This window comes from Pristis pectinata, chromosome 1 (assembly GCF_009764475.1).
Source record: "Pristis pectinata isolate sPriPec2 chromosome 1, sPriPec2.1.pri, whole genome shotgun sequence".
Taxonomy (NCBI): domain Eukaryota; kingdom Metazoa; phylum Chordata; class Chondrichthyes; order Rhinopristiformes; family Pristidae; genus Pristis; species Pristis pectinata.
Genome location: NC_067405.1, coordinates 104658927 through 104676590, shown reverse-complemented (window position 1 = coordinate 104676590; position 17664 = coordinate 104658927). Strand labels below are relative to the sequence as shown.

The 17664-nt window shown below is 40.0% G+C and overlaps 1 protein-coding gene across 6 annotated transcripts in view; it reads left to right on the top strand.

The window, feature by feature from the left end:
• Positions 1-10788: 10788 nt before the first annotated feature.
• hectd1 (HECT domain containing 1) overlaps positions 10789-17664 on the top strand; it is a 71482-nt gene continuing 64606 nt past the window's right edge. Inside the window, exons 1-2 of one of the 6 annotated variants that reach the window (XM_052015068.1) lie at positions 10789-11068; positions 11705-11921. In XM_052015068.1, the coding sequence (XP_051871028.1) occupies positions 11782-11921 (140 nt within the window). In that variant the 5' untranslated portion in view covers positions 10789-11068; positions 11705-11781. The remainder of the gene's footprint in view (positions 11069-11704; positions 11922-17664) is intronic. The other 5 variants (XM_052015078.1, XM_052015037.1, XM_052015044.1 and 2 more) reach the window with 5 other exon arrangements.

Here is a 17664-nt window from a genome sequence, read left to right as displayed (position 1 = left end):
TTTTAAGGGCAGACATAATGAGTTGAAGCTCGAATAGAAATATTGGCTGCTATCAAGTGTGTGAATTGAGAAACAATCTATATCAAATCTTCTTTCACTGAAAAAGAAACAAAATCATATTTCAGTAGAGAGACAAGGAGAAAGACTCAATGCTTCATATTTAAAATGTAAAATTTAAATGCTTTTATCTGTCAAAATATGGAGCTAGTTAGCTTGTTAAATACATTACTAATTTTTGTAAGATGTAATGCAACTTGTCCAAATTGAAGATTAAATATGGCAAGGAAATAAATTAAGATAACTCTTTTAGTACAAATAACATCATTATTTTTGCTGATCTGTTTTATGATCTAAATTGAGCACAACATTCTAAGAAAATGAATTGTTTTGATCACTGATAAGAATTAACATAGCTATTGTAAAAGAATGGTTTTATTTAGAAAGACAGTAACTGCATTTAAAATAGTTTTCGATATTGCAGTATTACCATTTTACAAATATCTAATTTACTAATTTTTGGAATATTACCATTGAGTTTTGTGTCTTTAATTTATGAAGTTATTTCTCACTATGATGGATAGCATGCCAGTCTCTGTCCACAGGAGTACACTTAACGAAGCTACCCATAATCAATTTTCCCAGTCTTCTCAATTTACAGCATTTCACTTGAAAAGTTTTCTAGGAACACATCCTTTGCATGACAGTTCAAAGCAAGTTGTAAGTGGCTTGCAGCTAAATAACATTTCAAACAGCAATTGCAAAAATTGAAACTATGACTGTATTTGTTTTTTGTTTTAGCAGATTATTACTGTTCACTTTAAGAAGTTTTCTTGAGGCACTCTCCAGTTCGTCATCCATTCCTTCTCCTGCTTGAAGGGGAGAACATTTTTTTCAAGCAAGTTCAACACAATACTTGAAGCTGAGAGGCTTCCTTCTTTGGGAAATGTGTGTACTCTTGTTGGCAATTCACCAACAAACTCAATGAAGGTAACAAAACTGGAACCTTTCTGGTATATGTATCACAAAAGAATTAAACCAAGTTTTTCAAGTTCCTAAAGACCACCTGCATTTATGTAGCACCCTCAATACAAAAATATTGGAGGAAATTTGCCCTGAACAACAGAGATATTGGGAATATGAAAGATAATTTTTGGAAGGGAACATCGGTGGTTGAACCCCACCCATCTGAAAGTACTGGCATAATGAAGGGGTGAAGGAAATGATGGGTAGTCAAAATTAAAAGGCAGGGAGAGTTGAGGGCTTGCAGACATTAGAGAAGGGAACTGGAGTGATTACAGTGGGTTTGAACCAAATGAAAATGTTAAATGAAGTGCTGCTTGATCAAGAAGTAATACAGATCAACAAGCATAGGTGATGATGGGGCTTGGTATAAAAGCAACACAATCATGTATTGGGAGGACAGCCAAGAGATCTTTGGGATATTAGAGTTTGGAGCTAACAAAGGCATGGATGAAGATTAAAGCAGCAGATGATCAGGGGCATATGATTTTGCTGGAAATGGAAGTAAATGATCTTGAAAATAGCGAGTAAATTTGTTTGGTTAAGTTTAAAACAAATGTTGCCAAGATTATGAACAGTTAGGTTTATCTTTATATGATGCGTGTTGAGCTCGAAAGCAGAAGGCCAGGTGTATGTAGTTGGTGTTGAATACAATGCTTCTGTATAACCCAGAAAAAATATTTTGTATGTATTGAGTACGACTCATATAAAAGGCTGTGGGAAGGATTGTATAGTGGTTAATTAACTAGACAAGTAATTCAAAGACTCACGCTGGTAATAAAGAGACAGGAACTCTGATCCCTTCACTGCAGCTGGAGAATTTAGGTTTAGTGGATTAATAATTCCAAATTAAACTAGTAGCATAATAGGTTCAGGAGGGAAGGAAATCTGGCACTTACATACAGTCATAAAGGAATTGTGCATTCATTGATGAGTTCTAGTGTCATTAGCAAGGCTGACATCTATTGCATATTCCTAATCCTCCTCGAGATGGTGGTGGTAAACTGTCAGCTTGTCCTGCTGTCGAAGGTTCTTAAAGTGCAGTTGGAAAGAGTTTGAGAATTTAGACTCTCTGATGATGAAATAAATCTGGTAAATCAGACTGATGTGTGACTTGAAAGCAAACATGCATGTGGTGACATTCTCATGCACCTTCTCTGCTTGCATTTCCAAGTCATGGGTTCAGCAGGTGCTGGCAGATTAACCCAGGCAAGTTGCTGTGCCTTTTGTGGATTGTGTACACTGCAACCACAGTGTACAGTTGAAGGGATTGAATATTTATGGTAGAGGATGGCAAATCAAATAAGAGGTTATTTCCTGAAAACTGTCAGGCTTGATTGTTGGAGCAGCACTCATTCTGGCAAGTGGAGAGTATTCTGTCTCATTCCCGACTTGTGCCTTGCAGGTGGTGGAAAGTCAGGGATCAAATCAACAGGATACCCACTTCTGGTATGCTCTTGTTGAATTCAGCAATGGAAGTTCTATTGAATGTAGGTGGATGGTTACATTCTCTTTGAAATGGTAATTGATTGGCACTTGTGTGATAGCAACATTACTTGCCATTTAATATTCTTCGTCTGAATGCTGTCCAGGTCCTTCTGCGTGCAGGCCATGTCTGCTACATTTTGAGCAGCTGTGAGTGGAATTGAACATTTGTGCCATCATCAGAGAACAATCTCACTTCTAACTGTGGGAGTAGAAGGAATGAAGCAACTGAAGATAGGCTGAGATGATGCTGTTTGACTTCCAACCACTAGAACCACCCTCCTTTGTGGACGGTATGACATCAGCCTGGGGAGAGCTTTCCCCTTTATGCCCATTTATAGGTGATCCTTGATCCCACATTTTGTCACATGCCATCTTGATGTAAAAAAATGACATTTTGACCATGCCTCTGGGATACCTCTTGTTCACAGGACTTGTAATGTGGTTAGCTGCCACATGGTTCTGGTGAAATCCAAACTGAGTCAATGTGATTAGGCTGTGTTGCAGGGGCACTTCAAGACCTACATTAGGAAATTTTGTTTTCTAGTTCTATTATTGGCAACAGTCTCCAGTGGATAAGTACACAAATTAAATATGGCTTTTAAACAGCTCCACATGTCAGAATCAGGGTTACTATCACTGACATATGTTGTGAAATTTGTTGTTTTGTGGCAGTAGTACAGTGCAAGACATAAGAGTTATTATAAGTTACAAAAATAAATCGTGCAAAAGAGGAATAAAGAGGTCGTGTTCATGGCTTCATGGACTGTTCAGAAATCTGATGGTGGAGGGGAAAGAAGCTGTTCCTGAAACATTGAGTGGGGGGCTTCAGGCTCCTGTACCTCCTCACCGATGGTAGTAATGTAAAGAGGGCATGTCCTGGATGGTGAGGGTCCTTAATGATGGATGCCTCCACCTTGAGGCGCTGCCTCCTGAAGATGTCCTTGACAGTGGGGAGGGTTGTGCCCGTGATGGAGCTGGCTGAGTCTACAACTCTCTGCAGCTTCTTTTGATCCTGTGCGTTGGAGCCTCCATACCATGTGGTGAGGCAACCAGTCAGAATGCTCTCCACTGTACATCTGTAGAAATTTGCAAGAGTCTTTGACATACCAAATCTCCTCAATCTCCTAATGAGGTAGAGCCGATAGCCGTTCATGATTACATCAATGTGTTGGACCCAAGATGGATCATCTGAGATGTTGACGCCCAGGAACTTGAAGCTACTCGCCCTTTCCACTGCTGACCCCTCAATAAAGACTGGTTTGTGTTCTCCTGACTTCCCCTTCCTGAAGTCCACAATCAATTCCTTGGTCTTACTGACATTGAGTGTGAGGTTGTTGTCACCACACCACTCAACCAGCTGATCTATCTCACTCCTGTACGCTGCCTCATTGTCGTCTGAGACTCTGCCAACAACAGTGATGTCACTAGTGAATTTATAGATGCATTTGAGCTGTGCTTAGCCACACAGTTATAAGTGTAGAGAGAGTAAAACAGAGGGCTAAGCACACATCCTTGAAGAGTGCCTGTGTTAATAGCCAGTGAGGAGGAGATATTACTACTGATCTGCACTGACTGTGGTCTCCCGATAAGGAAGTTGAGGATCCTGTTGCAGAGGAAGGTACAAAGGCCTTGGTTTTGAAGCTTGTTGATTAGTACTGAGGGGATGATGGTGTTGAACGCTGAGCTGTAATCTGCGTTTAGGCAAACTGTTGTCAGTGATTTTGCTCATTGCTTTGAACTATATCATTATGATTATTGGTAGCAAGGGTGAATGAAGACTAACTATGATGGCCTAAGGAATAGGTGGTGCCTTTGAAGTTTTATGGAGCAATATGGTTTACTGAGATCAACTTGAATTTCATTGATTTAATCTTTTGTGCTTCTATCAGTTTCATGTCGTAATCAAATCTGGATGACTGCAGTTGGTACTTTAGGTTATTTAAATAGTTAGACTGAAATCTGGATTGAATATATAGAAAGGATGGAACACCATTGCTGTGAAAAACATCATCAAAGAGAAGTATTGCTCTCATTTGTAAATGCTATGAATTACAGGTAAACATTTTGCTGGCTCCTTGCAAATATTTGAAGAATGAGTTAAATATGTTGAACAGCATCCAAATCCAGCCTTGCAGTTCATCAGTGCAAGTTGTTGGAATAAAGATTCACACGAGACTTCTGTGCACTTCAGGATTTGAGACTACTTATTGAATGTTGTATGGTGCAAGTGAGGAGAGATTGTGGTATCATATTGTGCAAGATGTGTGTACTCAAGGGAGGCTGCTTAGCAAGAAGAAACCTGATTTTCAAGTTGGTGTTTAATGTTGCCCTGACAATGGAGATCACTGTCATACAAGCATAAGGTTCATAATGAAACCCAGCAAGGTCAGTGCGCTAACAATTCACGGTCTGGATCTATTGCATCATCAAGATAAGGCATAGGAATTAGCTGAGGGGTAGATGTGGTAGCATGCAACATTGAGCAATCTGTTTACCATAATTGTGGTATCAAAGGTTATGTATGAATAGTTTGCACAAAGGCACAGCAAGAACATGACAAACTCTGGCAACCAAACAATGCAAAACATATATTGCTAACAAAAGACATCATACACATGAACTAGATCAAAAAGGTGGTGACGTGGATAGATTGTATAGTTGTCATACCAGCTTAGACTTTTACTGAATGAAAAATTGTCTCCATGGAAATTGACACTGGTGTAGTATTGGTAATTTTATGAGCAAGGATGTAAGTGACAGTGGCCAGATGGTACACTGAAGCTTGAGTTATCATCCACCATCCTTTTTCTCTACACTAGGGCAAGGATCAAGGGATGTATGAAGTTCATGAGAAGCGATGAAAGTGAAGCAAAGCTCCTTGTGATTATTCCAGGACAGGAAGGCTGGAACTGGCTGACAAAGGTGACGGTTAATTGGGAGAGGTCAAGAGCAGAAGGAAACTGTTTGTATCATCTTTACCTGACAAGTACCTGGATGGGTTTTTTGATGAACTTGGAAGAATTCAAGGCGTGACAGCCAAGATTCACCTGAAGGAGAATGTCACGTGATTTTAAAAAAATGCAGTGTTTTGTGTGACTTGGCTTCAGCATTTTTCTTTCTTGCACTCATCCATCTCCTATTTAAATTTCTTAACGGCAGATCATCTACAACTAACAAGCCAGTGGCACAACCACACTTAGGTCATTCCGTCTCTCTTGAACTCCACTCTATCACAGACGTTCCCAATGTTCTCTCCACCCCTCTTCCTTCCCTGCAAAGCAGGATTGATTTCTGGTTTATGCAAGTTCCGAAAGATCATTAACCTGAAATATTAACTTTGTTTCTGTCTCTACAGATGCTGCTTGACCTGTAGAATATTTCCAATATTTTCTGGTGTTTTTGTTTTTGCTACTCAATTCTTCACAGCTTGCCTAATGCCTTATATTTTGAAGGATGAAGTTATAGGAAATGGATATAAATGAACCAGTCAGGCTTTTTGATAGAGCTACTCCAATTATATCTGTGAAGAAGATAGAAAGTAGCAAGAAGATCTGTGAAGATAATAAAATAGCCAGATGCTTCCATCTCTGATATTGTTGACTTCGATAATAAGATGATGGGTCTACGATTCTTGACATGTCTTTGGAAGATTGAGTTTGACAAAGTGTCTTAAGGAATGTTCAACATATGCCTTGGACTGTTCCAATTCAGCATATTTCCATTTGGAATTGTATTTGCTCCAGAAAACAATGCATAGTTGTCAGCCAGGTGTTGAATGCAACCAAAGTGAAATTCTCGGCCTCTGGCAGAAGAGGAGCATGAGGAGAGGTTGAGGAAAGACAAGCATGTCTCAACGCTCCCTCAGAGTAGTCCATATTGGTTACAAAGTAGTTCAAAAGTAAAATGGTTGTAAGATGGATGCAACTCAAACCAATTGATGGAGTTTGAGGCCAACTTGGGACCTCAATTACTATAGTTGTTTCCTCCCCTTTTTAAGCCAAATGTCAAGACTTCTGCACAAATTGCTGAATCACAAGACAAAGTGGAAGTGCACAAATAAGAGTTGAAGTAATTTCTGCTGACTTCATAGTTCTTGTTCATTATGATCGAGTCAAGTGGTTGCTGCAATCTTGTGATGAATTGTCACATGGTGTTCTCATTTTGTCTGATCATATGGAGATAAATGGGTGGTTTTACATTGAAGTCATTCTTGAAAGCAGATCAAAATGCTTGAAAATAAATAAGGTTTAGCTACTATTTACAGTGTGACAAGTTTCACAAATGCTACTATGACAAGAAACGTGCATTTTTTTATGATTCACAAACCTCTGCGGAATATTTTGGGTAACTCCAGAAAGAACCTTGGATGACAGCTGGAGTGCAGATATGGGAATTAACATTGTCCATGTGCAAACACATTCAGGAATATAAGGGTGTACAATCAGAATATGTATGTGTTAAGTCAACTGCCATTTGGTGAACCATTGAGACACCAGTACTGGATGAGGTTGTTTCATTGCTGGAATATATGGCTTGTACTTAAGCCAGAATCCAGCAACTTTCTCCCATGATGTGATCCTGCCCTTGCATGGGTAAATAGGGAGACTGTGAAGATGACATATCATATTGTATTATTTATCATATTAAAGGAAAGGTTTTGAGGTAAACATCCCAAAAGGATAGGTTATTTAGGGATCTAGAATTGGTGTTCCACCACAGTGGATCAGTTATTCTAAAGTAATTGTATTCAAGACTCCCAATGGCATCTCAAATTAAGAAAGCTGCTTGAGACTTTGTTTGGTGGCCAGGAATTGACAAGCAGTTGAAGGACACTATGAAGGAATGTGTGCACTGACAAGCATAGCAAAAATCCATGGACAAGAATATATGTAGATATTGCATGTCAGTTTATGGGGAAAAATGATGATAGTTGATGTGCATTCAAACTAGAAAGAAGGAATTTTTATGGATGCTTCTACACCTCAAGCAACAATTTGAAAAATGAGAATAATCTCTGTTTATATGATCTTTGGAGATACTTTTGATGGACAATGAAGAGTTCGTAAGAAAGAATGGAGTCAAGCATATGAGTACAACTGTGTACCACCCAGCCTCAAAAGAGTTTTTGCATTGTAATCCCTTTTATTATGAAGGCTATCTAGAGGATTAGTGCATAAAATAAAATGGCTTTTTCCACAGAGCTCCCCATGTTAACAGCTGAATCATAAATGTTTTTATTTGATGTTGGATACTTTGAATGATGCTATAGTAATCTTCAATGAGCAGGTCATTGGAGAGCAAGTGCTGCTTGACCACAATGTTGAAGGGATCTCCTCATCACTTTCCTGACTATTGAAAGAAGGCTTTTGGTGCAATAACCTAGTAGATGAAATACTTTCTGTATTTTGTAGTTGGGACCTAGCTGTGAAATCCACCCTTAACTACTCTTTGACGTGGTCTAACATGCTATCTGATTTGTTTTAAACTCACAAGGAGCTCTCAATTGCAGTTGTAAGATAGCTCTCAATTTAATGGATGACCATTTAATTCTCTCTTTTCCAACAATGCCACAAAAAGCAGGAGCAGGAAAATGCCAAGTAGCCCCTTGAATCTGGTCTGCAATTCAATATCAAGGCTGATTTTATAAATGTCTTCGTTCCAATTTCCTGCCTGTTTAACATAAATCTTGACTCTCAGAAAATGTTTGTTTTGTTCAGTCATGATGCATCCTCCATAGCGCGCTCGAGTAAGAAAATTCCAAATATTCATGACTGTCTGAGGGGAAAAGTTCCTTCTCGTCCTTCTATGGGTGGTACCTTGTTCTGAAACCAGCATCTGTCATTACTAATGGATCAGTAAGAAATTTTTCAGCCCTATCCACATTGAATGGTAAACAATTAAAAACTATTCATGTTTTCTATTGTATGGGTGAAGATTGTCATATTTTTGTCTTTTAATATTTCTCTGATATTAATGCATCCTTGGAAACCAAAGAATGTCTTTACGTGCACAATATTTAGTATTGCAGCATTACTTTGGTTTAAATAAATTGTAAATTTAAACTTGTAAATATAAAATCTAAACATTTTGCTTCACAAATTCTCTCTACTAACATGTATTGCTTTAAAGCCCCCTTTTCATTGACTGCTTACGAACTACTACGTTAAGCTCTATTAGAATATAGAGTCATAGAAAACAAAAATAGACCATTTTGCCTGCCACATCAAGGCTAACTGTCAAGTATTTATTTATACTAATCCCATTTACACTTGAACTGTAGCCTTCTATGCCTTGGCGATTCAAGTGCTATCAAGATACTGAAATGTGAGTGTACCCACCTCCACGTCTAGACCTTATCCTAAACCCATACTTCTGCTATAAGGAAATATATGCTGCCATCCACCACATCTGAGCCCCTCACAATTTCATTCACTTTTTTTCCTGTTTTATTTTGTGTTCTTTAAATAGAAATTTATATCTGAATCTCTTGTATTGAAATGTCTGTCAGTTTCTGCCTTCACAACTCTCTGGAGTAGAGACTTCCAAAATCTTTCAGCCCTCTGAAGAATGAATTTCTCCCCATTTCAGTCGTGAATAGATTGCTTCTGATTTGAGACGGTGACTCCTAGTTCTCAGTCCTTAACCAGGAGAAACGTCCTCCCCAAATCTACCCTATGGAGCCTTCTAAGAATTTTGTACATTCCAATGAAATCACCTTTCATTCTTCCAAATATTAGCAAACAGAGACCTGGTCTACTTGATCTCTCTTCATATGCATCCCAGAAATGAGTCAGGTGAATCTTTTCTATGAATCCTTCTGTAGCAACTATATCCATTTCAAGGTAAGCAGACCAAATGCTTCTCTTCCTGTTTATTACCATGCTGTGAATCACAACTGCTATTCACAGGCATAAGAAAATCTCACAGCAATGTTTTTTTCCCTTGCTGCTTAGCTCCACATAAATTGATTAATTGATTTTAATTCTCTACCACGATCTAGTGAACCAAGTTGCAACTAGGAAGATCTCTCTCTCTCTCTCTCACTCACACACACACACACACACACACACCTATAAATAAAAAAAATTGGCCTTTCTGTATTTTTCTATAGTCTATTTCCATTGAATGCTAGCCTTTATTTCTCTTATTTTTACTTTGTTTTTCTCTTTCCAAAATTCTCCCTCACGTTCCCATTCCAACCCTCCACATCCCTGTCAATCTAGTTTCAACCTTCACCAAAAGCACGTGGCCAGATCACCTTTCACCTACTCCCCATTACCCCAACCCCAGCCAGGGATACTGGTTCTGGTCCAATTGAGGTGTAACCTGTTCGACTTGTCAGGTCCCACTTGCCCTAGAAACTGTGTCAAAAATCTCAAAAAAACGGAAGCTTCCAGCCACTCCAGTTCTTTAACTCCACATTCGTTTGCTCCATCCTCATCTTTGCAGTTTGAGATCCTGCTTTTTGCAAGTATGACCAGCATTTTTTTGTATTTAAGATTCTTTTACCAGCTGCAGTGTTTTGCTTACGGAGGGATGGCTTAACGTCGACAATTCCTATCCCTCCCCTCACCCCACAGATACTGCTCGAGCCTCGGAGTTCCACCAGCAGCTTGTTTCTTTTTTGCTGTGAGGAGAGTACAGAGGGAATCAAAATTCCTTTACTCGAGTCAGGTAATGAAATGGAACAGATTGCTGTTAAGTAACACATACAAAATACTGGAGGAACTCAGCAGGTCAGGCAGCATCGATGGAGGGAAATAAACAGTCGACGTTTTGGGTCGAGACCCTTCATCAGGACCATTGTGAGTCCTAATTAAGGATCTCGACCCGAAACGTCGACTGTTTATTTCCCTCCAGGGATGCTGCCTGACCTGCTGAGTTCCTCCAGTATTTTGTGTGTTGCTTTAGATTCCAGCATCTACAGGATCCTCGTGTCTCCGATGCTGTTTAAGTGCCAGAGGGCAAGTATAGGTGGAGGAAAACGTCATAAAAGCACTGATGTGAATAGAGGCAGCATGAGAGCAGATGGGATACAGACAGAAACTTGAAAATAGAATCATGTTTTTTGCTGGCATTAAGGGGAAAAGTAGTCCAACTTGTAGTAGTAATTATCGGTCTTAGAGTTGAGGCCGGCTGTTATACCATCCCTTGAAATGGTTATCGAAGGGAAAAGTGGGAGATGGTCAAAAATTGGCAGCAATTGATGAATTGAGGATGTCGCCTACGTATTTTCGTACTACTTTTTTCTTGTATAACCTACCATGTTAAAACAGTGGTCAAAAATTAAACTCCTCAGAAGGGCACACTATTTGACGCTCGAGGGCGACCGCGGCATTTTTGCGACGCTCCCTGGACGGGGAGGAAGGAGCGACGCTGCACCTCCGCCGCAGCCGCATTACGTGCCCGAGAGACTGGGGCCGGCTGCTGGATCGGGCGCAGTTTCGGCCTCCTCGCATTTATCCAATCCTCGGTCTCGCTGAAGGATACCGACGGGAAGGTCGCGGCAAGCTCCAAGCCGGAGGAGAAGTCCCGGGGTTGGTCTGGGCTCCGAGAGCCGGTGAGTGAAGTGGAAAATGGGGCCGTTTGGTGAAGGGGGGGGGGGGGGAGCGAGTGGGGCGCCGCGGGTGGGTGCTGCGAGCGAGAGCTCATAGGCAGCCGCTCCGAGGCCGCGGTGGCCCAAGGCTTGTTTCCGAGGCCGGGCTCTTTGTATCTCCGGGGAGGGCGGTGGAGCGGCTGCTCGGGTGACTCAGGGTTTTTTTCCTCCGCCTCCGCCACCCCCCGAAGCCAAGGGGTCCACCGCGTCCGCCGGCAGCGCGGTCACGACCTTCCGCTAGAGCAGAGCCAGGGTGAGTGTCCGGGAGGCCGTGCCTAGGCCCGTGTGTTTGTTCCAGTGTTACTGGGCGGCGAGAGGCCGAGCCCGGGGATCCAATTAAAGCGACAGTGCAGACGAATTTAGTCCTGAGCTGTTAGTTAAATGGCGGCTGCGACCTGGAGGGAGGGGGAGGGGAGTTGAGTTAGTGCATTAAATTCTGGTGAAATTCGCTTTCTGATAACCTTTCATTTTAGGCTTAAAATGTTGAAAGCTACAGACAGTTGTATGTGAATAGTTGATGTTAAGGCTTTAGTTTGCTTTTGATCAGTTTTGTTCGAACTATTCATGACTTTACGGTCTTCTCTCTCTCTCCCCCTACAGTGACTTTCTTATCCACCAGTCCTTTTAACTCCAGAAGAACAGTGGGGAATATAATTACATATTGAGGCGGCCTCAGTATGGCCGATGTGGATCCCGATACGTTGTTGGAATGGCTGCAGATGGGCCAGGGAGACGAGAGGGACATGCAGCTGATAGCATTGGAACAGCTGTGTATGCTCCTTCTTATGTCCGATAACGTGGACCGTTGTTTTGAAACGTAAGTAAAATTGATAATGTGCCAGTTTCGCTTATAGTTCTCTTTTACTGCATGCCACACTTCAAAATTCCTTTCATTGTGTAATGGTGGTTTACTTTTTAAATCGTTTGCTTGTGAGGTTTATTTCAGAAGAGAGAACAGGACTATTTAAGTACTGAGTCTTGAAGATGTTTCTGATCTACAATTCTGCGCCAAAGGAAGCCCCCCCCCCCATGTTTTTATATTGAAAAGCAATTCTGTTATTTCTCGTTGTGCATAGTTTGGTGGGTCTGGGAATGTTAAAAGCACTCTGAGTAGCAGAGACACTACAGACAGCATTGCCTGGAATATGAATATTTCTGCCTCATTAAAACTTGGAAGTTGGAAGAATTTTTTTGTGTTAAAACACATTAAAACACAACCACTTGAAGGCCAGATGGCATTGTTTTGAACAAGTCTTGATTGACATATTGGACTTTCTACTGGTAGAAATGTTTGAAAATGAAGCTATGGATTTTTAATAATGTATTTTCATTGCTGTTAAATTGTGCTAATGTAGTATGGGCAAATTTAATAAACTGAAGATTTTTGTAAAGATAGAAGTGCAGGGAGCAACACCAACTAGTCATGAGGTTGAAAAGCTTTGAATTTGATGAACTTTGCTATTGCCTTCAGTTTGTTACTACTGTCTTTAGCCCATTGAGGAAAAGGGCATTTGAAAATTAAGACCTCAGATCTGGCACAAAACTCACGGTGTGCAAGGGAAGGGTGACCCCTTGATCTAAATGCCTGAGACTAGAATTAAGTACCTGGAGTTGCTGGAAAGATATCACTCGTGTTGTCTGAGCAAAATCCTCCAATCCACTGGAAAGTTAAGTAAACCAAGATCAATGTCCTCTTCCAGACCAACATCCCCAGCATTGAGATCCTAATTACACTTAGTCAACCCACACTGTTTGCATGTGTGATGCCATGCTTGAAATGCTGGAAACACTCAGCAGGTCAGGCAGCATCAGCTTTGAGACCCTTTGTCAAAACAACTGTTAATCATGGTGGGAGTGTTGTATGAGGAGGGATTGGGTTGCCAAGGCCTGTATTCAATATGTTTTAGGAGAATGGGAGATCTCATTGAAATAGACAAAATACTGATGGGAAAATTTTTTAATAAGTGTAGATTCTGGAAATTTTGAAATGAAAAACAAAGTGCTGGAAATGCTCAGCAGGTCAGGCAGCATCTGTGGAAAGAGTTAATGTTTCAGGTCAGAGACCCTTTGTTAGAGCTGTTCATCACATTGTTCGTTCTTTTGTCCTTCAAGTGGATTTTAAGCATTTTGGTGAGTTTTGATGACCAAAAAGTTTTCTTCTGTGCTGTCTTTACCTAAGCTAAGTGAAATTGGTGCAAGTATGTTGTCTTTTGTAGTTGTGTAAGATTTTAAGAATTCCATTTTCTGAAATGGCTCATTTGTACTGCTAGCTGTTGGCTTAGAATATAATTTTTCTGGCACATGATGTGAAAGGACACACATCTTTGTCAGAAAGTGGTGATTAAGAAGATTTGGCATTAATGAACTTAAAAGGAAGAACTTGGGATTTGTACCTCACTCCAGAGACTTGAGCACATGGTGGCAGTCATTATAAATAAAGCACTGTTGGATTGTTCTTCTGAGATTTTGCTTTGCAGATCAGCAATGAAGCCCAGACCTCTGGTACTTGTAGGTGGAAAGAAAAAGTATAATGGTATAAAACAAAGGTTGTTCTCTATGTGTTAGAGTATTTATCCCTCAACCAAAACCACAAAAACAAAATTGGTCCATTCTTCCATTTCTCTTGGATCTTGTTATGAAGTGGCTGCTTTGTTTTCTCACTTAAGCTTTATGGTGACATTTTCTGAGGACATGAAGTAATGTATAAACAGAAATTTGTTCTTTGTTTTCTCTTTAATTACAAATGAAAATATCCTGATACTTAGGAAATGGGTCGCTAATATTTTCTTTTGTATTCTCCAGGGTTAAGGTTGGAGTGTGCAGGTTATTGGTTGTTGATAAAACAAACATTGATGAAGTCTCAAGTGATGCATATTTTTATACAATTGCATCTAGATATTTTCATGCTTTGTTAATTGAGAGTTTCCCCTCCCATCCCCACTCTGATTTGCTCTTCTCCTTTGTAAGACTCTATTTTGCAAAATGTTTAGAATTTCATTCTTGGGCCTGGACCTCTGAAGTGTATTGGGCATTGTTCGACGTTTGAACATGCTACTAATTGGTCTTTGCACTCAAGAGTCAACGGTTTTTTGAAAAAAATTATTCATCTCTGAATTACTTCATTCATTTAGATCCTCATTTAGATCCTTGAATAATAATCAGTATTGACTGATTTTTTTTTTGTTTTGCTCAGCGTTTTAACCAATGGCTTAACAATACCTTAACAGCATTGACAATTGATTCAATGTTGTTAATTCCTTCATATCTGTGTTCTAACTTTTACTTCTAAAAGAACAATGAAAACCAGATGGAGAACATTGCATGGTTCAGTTTATGCCCTGGAGGAGGAGTATGTTGGTCTTTTGAATATGTCTCCCTGTTTGGCTTCTTGAAAAATAGACAAGCAACTTATTTCCCGAGAACTGGAGAAATATTTCTTGCATTAACAGGAATGTAGCAAGTTGTGCATAATGATTTGGAGTCCATTGCAAAATATTTTTCATTCCAAACTGGACTGGCACTTCCAAAAAAGGATTTTGGTATGAGGGGCATTTGGAGGCAAATGCAATTTAACACTTAAAGGGCATTTACGTTTGAATAGTAGAGCATTTCCTCAGGCAAGCTACATAATTTTACAACAGAATTTATACTCCCAAACAAAATACTTCAAGAATTGCAAATCTGGAACAGACACTGAAAATACTGGAAACACTGAACAGCTGAACAAGAGACACAGGAAAGACTGCAGGTGCTGGAAATCTGGAGCAACAAAAAAAAATGCTGGAGGAACTTGGCAGGTCAGGCAGCATCTATGGAGGGAAATGAGCAGTCGACGTTTTGGGCTGAGACCCTTCATCAGGACTGAAAAGAGGTTACAAGCCAAGTAAAAGGGTTGGGGGAGGGGATGGAGCATGAGCTGGCGGGTGATTGGTGAAGCCAGGTGTGAGGTAGGTGGGGGGGGGGAAGTGGGAATGATGTGAAAAGCTGAAAGGCGATGGGTAGAAGAGGCAAAGGGCTGAAGAAGATGGAATCTGATAGGACAGGACGGTGGAAGGAGGTGGGGAACCAGAGGGAGGAGGTTTGGTTGATGGGCAGGTCATGAGGCCGGGAGAAGGGAAAGAGAAGAGGTAATGGAGTCAGAGGAATAAGGGAAAACAGGGGGCGAGGTGCAGAGGGGAGTGGTGACTGGAAGTTAGAGAAATCATTATTGATGCTGTCAAGTTGGAGAATACCAAGATGGAATATGAAGTGTTGTTCCTCTAATCTGTATCTAGCCTCCTCTTGGCATCAGAGGAGGCTATGGACAGACATATCAGTATGGGAAGTGGAATTAAAATGGTTGGCCAACTGAACGAGTGTGAGAGAAGCTTTCATTTGAACTGGAAATTGTAGCGATGAACACATTTAAAGCAAGTACTAAGCCTGGTGGGGAAAAAAAAGTAAGGTCAGTGGTGATTACGTTGGTCAAATATGAGTGCAAGATTAAAAAAAATGATGAACAAAAGATGAGTCCAGAAGTGGTATAACTAGTTTCAGCAGAATAGAGATGCAGCTGTTCAAAAAGTATAAATCAGTTGCATTTGCTCCCATTTTATTAAAGCATCTAATGTGAGGAAAATGTTGAAGGCAATCATACTATAATTGCAAATAACTCTTTGTGTGTGTATGTTCCTCTTCAATTTTGTAGGATGTTTGGGGATCTAAATTATTCATGCAGAATGCCACAATTCCAAATTTGGTTTTCCTGTGGGGACATATATTTTGGATAACACCTTTCAAAATCTCAAGATGCCTTCTTGCCAATGAAATGCTCTTACTGTTATAAACTGAAAAGTGCTGCATATAGTTCCCACAAGAAACAACATGATGCTGATCATTCACATTTTCTAAATGATGCTTGTTAAGGGACAGCAGTGTAAGCTTGCCTGTTCTTTGAAAATCACTGTGGGTTTGTTCACATTCTCCTGAGAGAGCAGATAGAACTTTGGTTTAAAATCTTATCTGAAAGCACTCCCTCCTCTTTGAGAAAGCTAAATGTCCTGGTCTTGTTTATGTATTTAAGTGCTTGCAGAGTTATACAGAATTATGTGATGATGAAAAAACAGTGTGGAATTGAGGCTTTATTGCAATGTACTGCAGGTGGCTGATCATGCTTATTAGAGATTATAGTGTGTCCCATTACTATAGAGGCTATGAACACAGAAATATCTTAAATAGGTTGCAAGAAGTTAGCTGGATAAAAATTTGGGCCTATTAAGTGCCTCATGGGTTAATAGTGGTGGATATAACAAGTATAAAATGAATACTTTGCAAGGAAACAGATGAATTGAAAGTTGTTTTCGAAGAGAGAGAGTAAGTTTTATGGACAAGATAACAATTGAGAGTTCACACAAAAAATATGAACATCTGAAAAAGTGGACAAGTCAGGTAGCTTTGATGGGATGCATAGTTGCTCAAAGAAGTGAAATTAGAAATAGCAGAGACACTACTCACAAGCTTTCGAGCCTCAATGAATGCAGGAATACTGCCTGAGGATAGGAAGGTTGAGAATATGTTCTTCAATGGCAAATATTGTTGCTTAATGAAAGGAATGCAAATTATACTTGATTTTCCTCGTTCAAATCTTGAGGCATTTTGATAGCTATCAATCATTTGCCTAAAGCCTAACTCAGTATTTTCATGTTTACAGAATATAACTGAAGTAGTGATGTTTTGAATATACTAATTTTCTGAGCTACTTTATTTCACCTTTTTTCCTTGATTGTGCTCATCATGCTGTGTCTGATTCTGCAGGCAGTGATGGGCTCAAGGTTACTTTACTGCCTGGCTAGTACTTAACAGATTCCACTGATATCTTACTATACTTATTCTTTAATGTGTATGCAGATTACTTTACATTTGTTTAAAGGCTATTGCAACCAAGCCTTGCCTTGTTGTCTATTGCCCAGGTGTTAATTTTCCAGTGGGGTTTGGTGGATTGTAATTAGAATTGAAATTTTTCAGTTTTTAGTCACTCATTTCTCAAGGATACCTTCATCATTACCAGGGAAATCAAATAAAATACACCATGTTGGCAACTTTACAATACAAATAATTAATTTGCATTTTACATGGAGTCAGAGGGTTAAACAGTACGGAAATGGGCCCTTTGGTCCAATTTATCCATACCATCGAGCTAGCAGGGAAGCAGTCTCAGCCTATCCAATATCTCCTTATAACTCAAGCACTCCAGTCCCAGCAACATCCTTGTGAATCTTTTCTGCATCCTCTCTAGTTTAAATGCTTCCTTCCTATACTATGACTAACAGAACTGCACATAATACTCCAGGTGCGTTTTCACCAATGTCTTGTATAGCTGCAACATTGTGACATCATGTTATAGCTGCACAAGATGTGGAACTTGGTGTCTTTTGCCTTAGAATCCCTTTCTGTCTGTTTTCCCAATATATTTCCATTCAGATCTATCCCATTAAGCATCTAACTCCCAGAACAAGCCTTCATTACAACACTTCCATCACGGTTTGCTGATACGCTGTCTCCGTGTCTTCTGTGTTCCCATT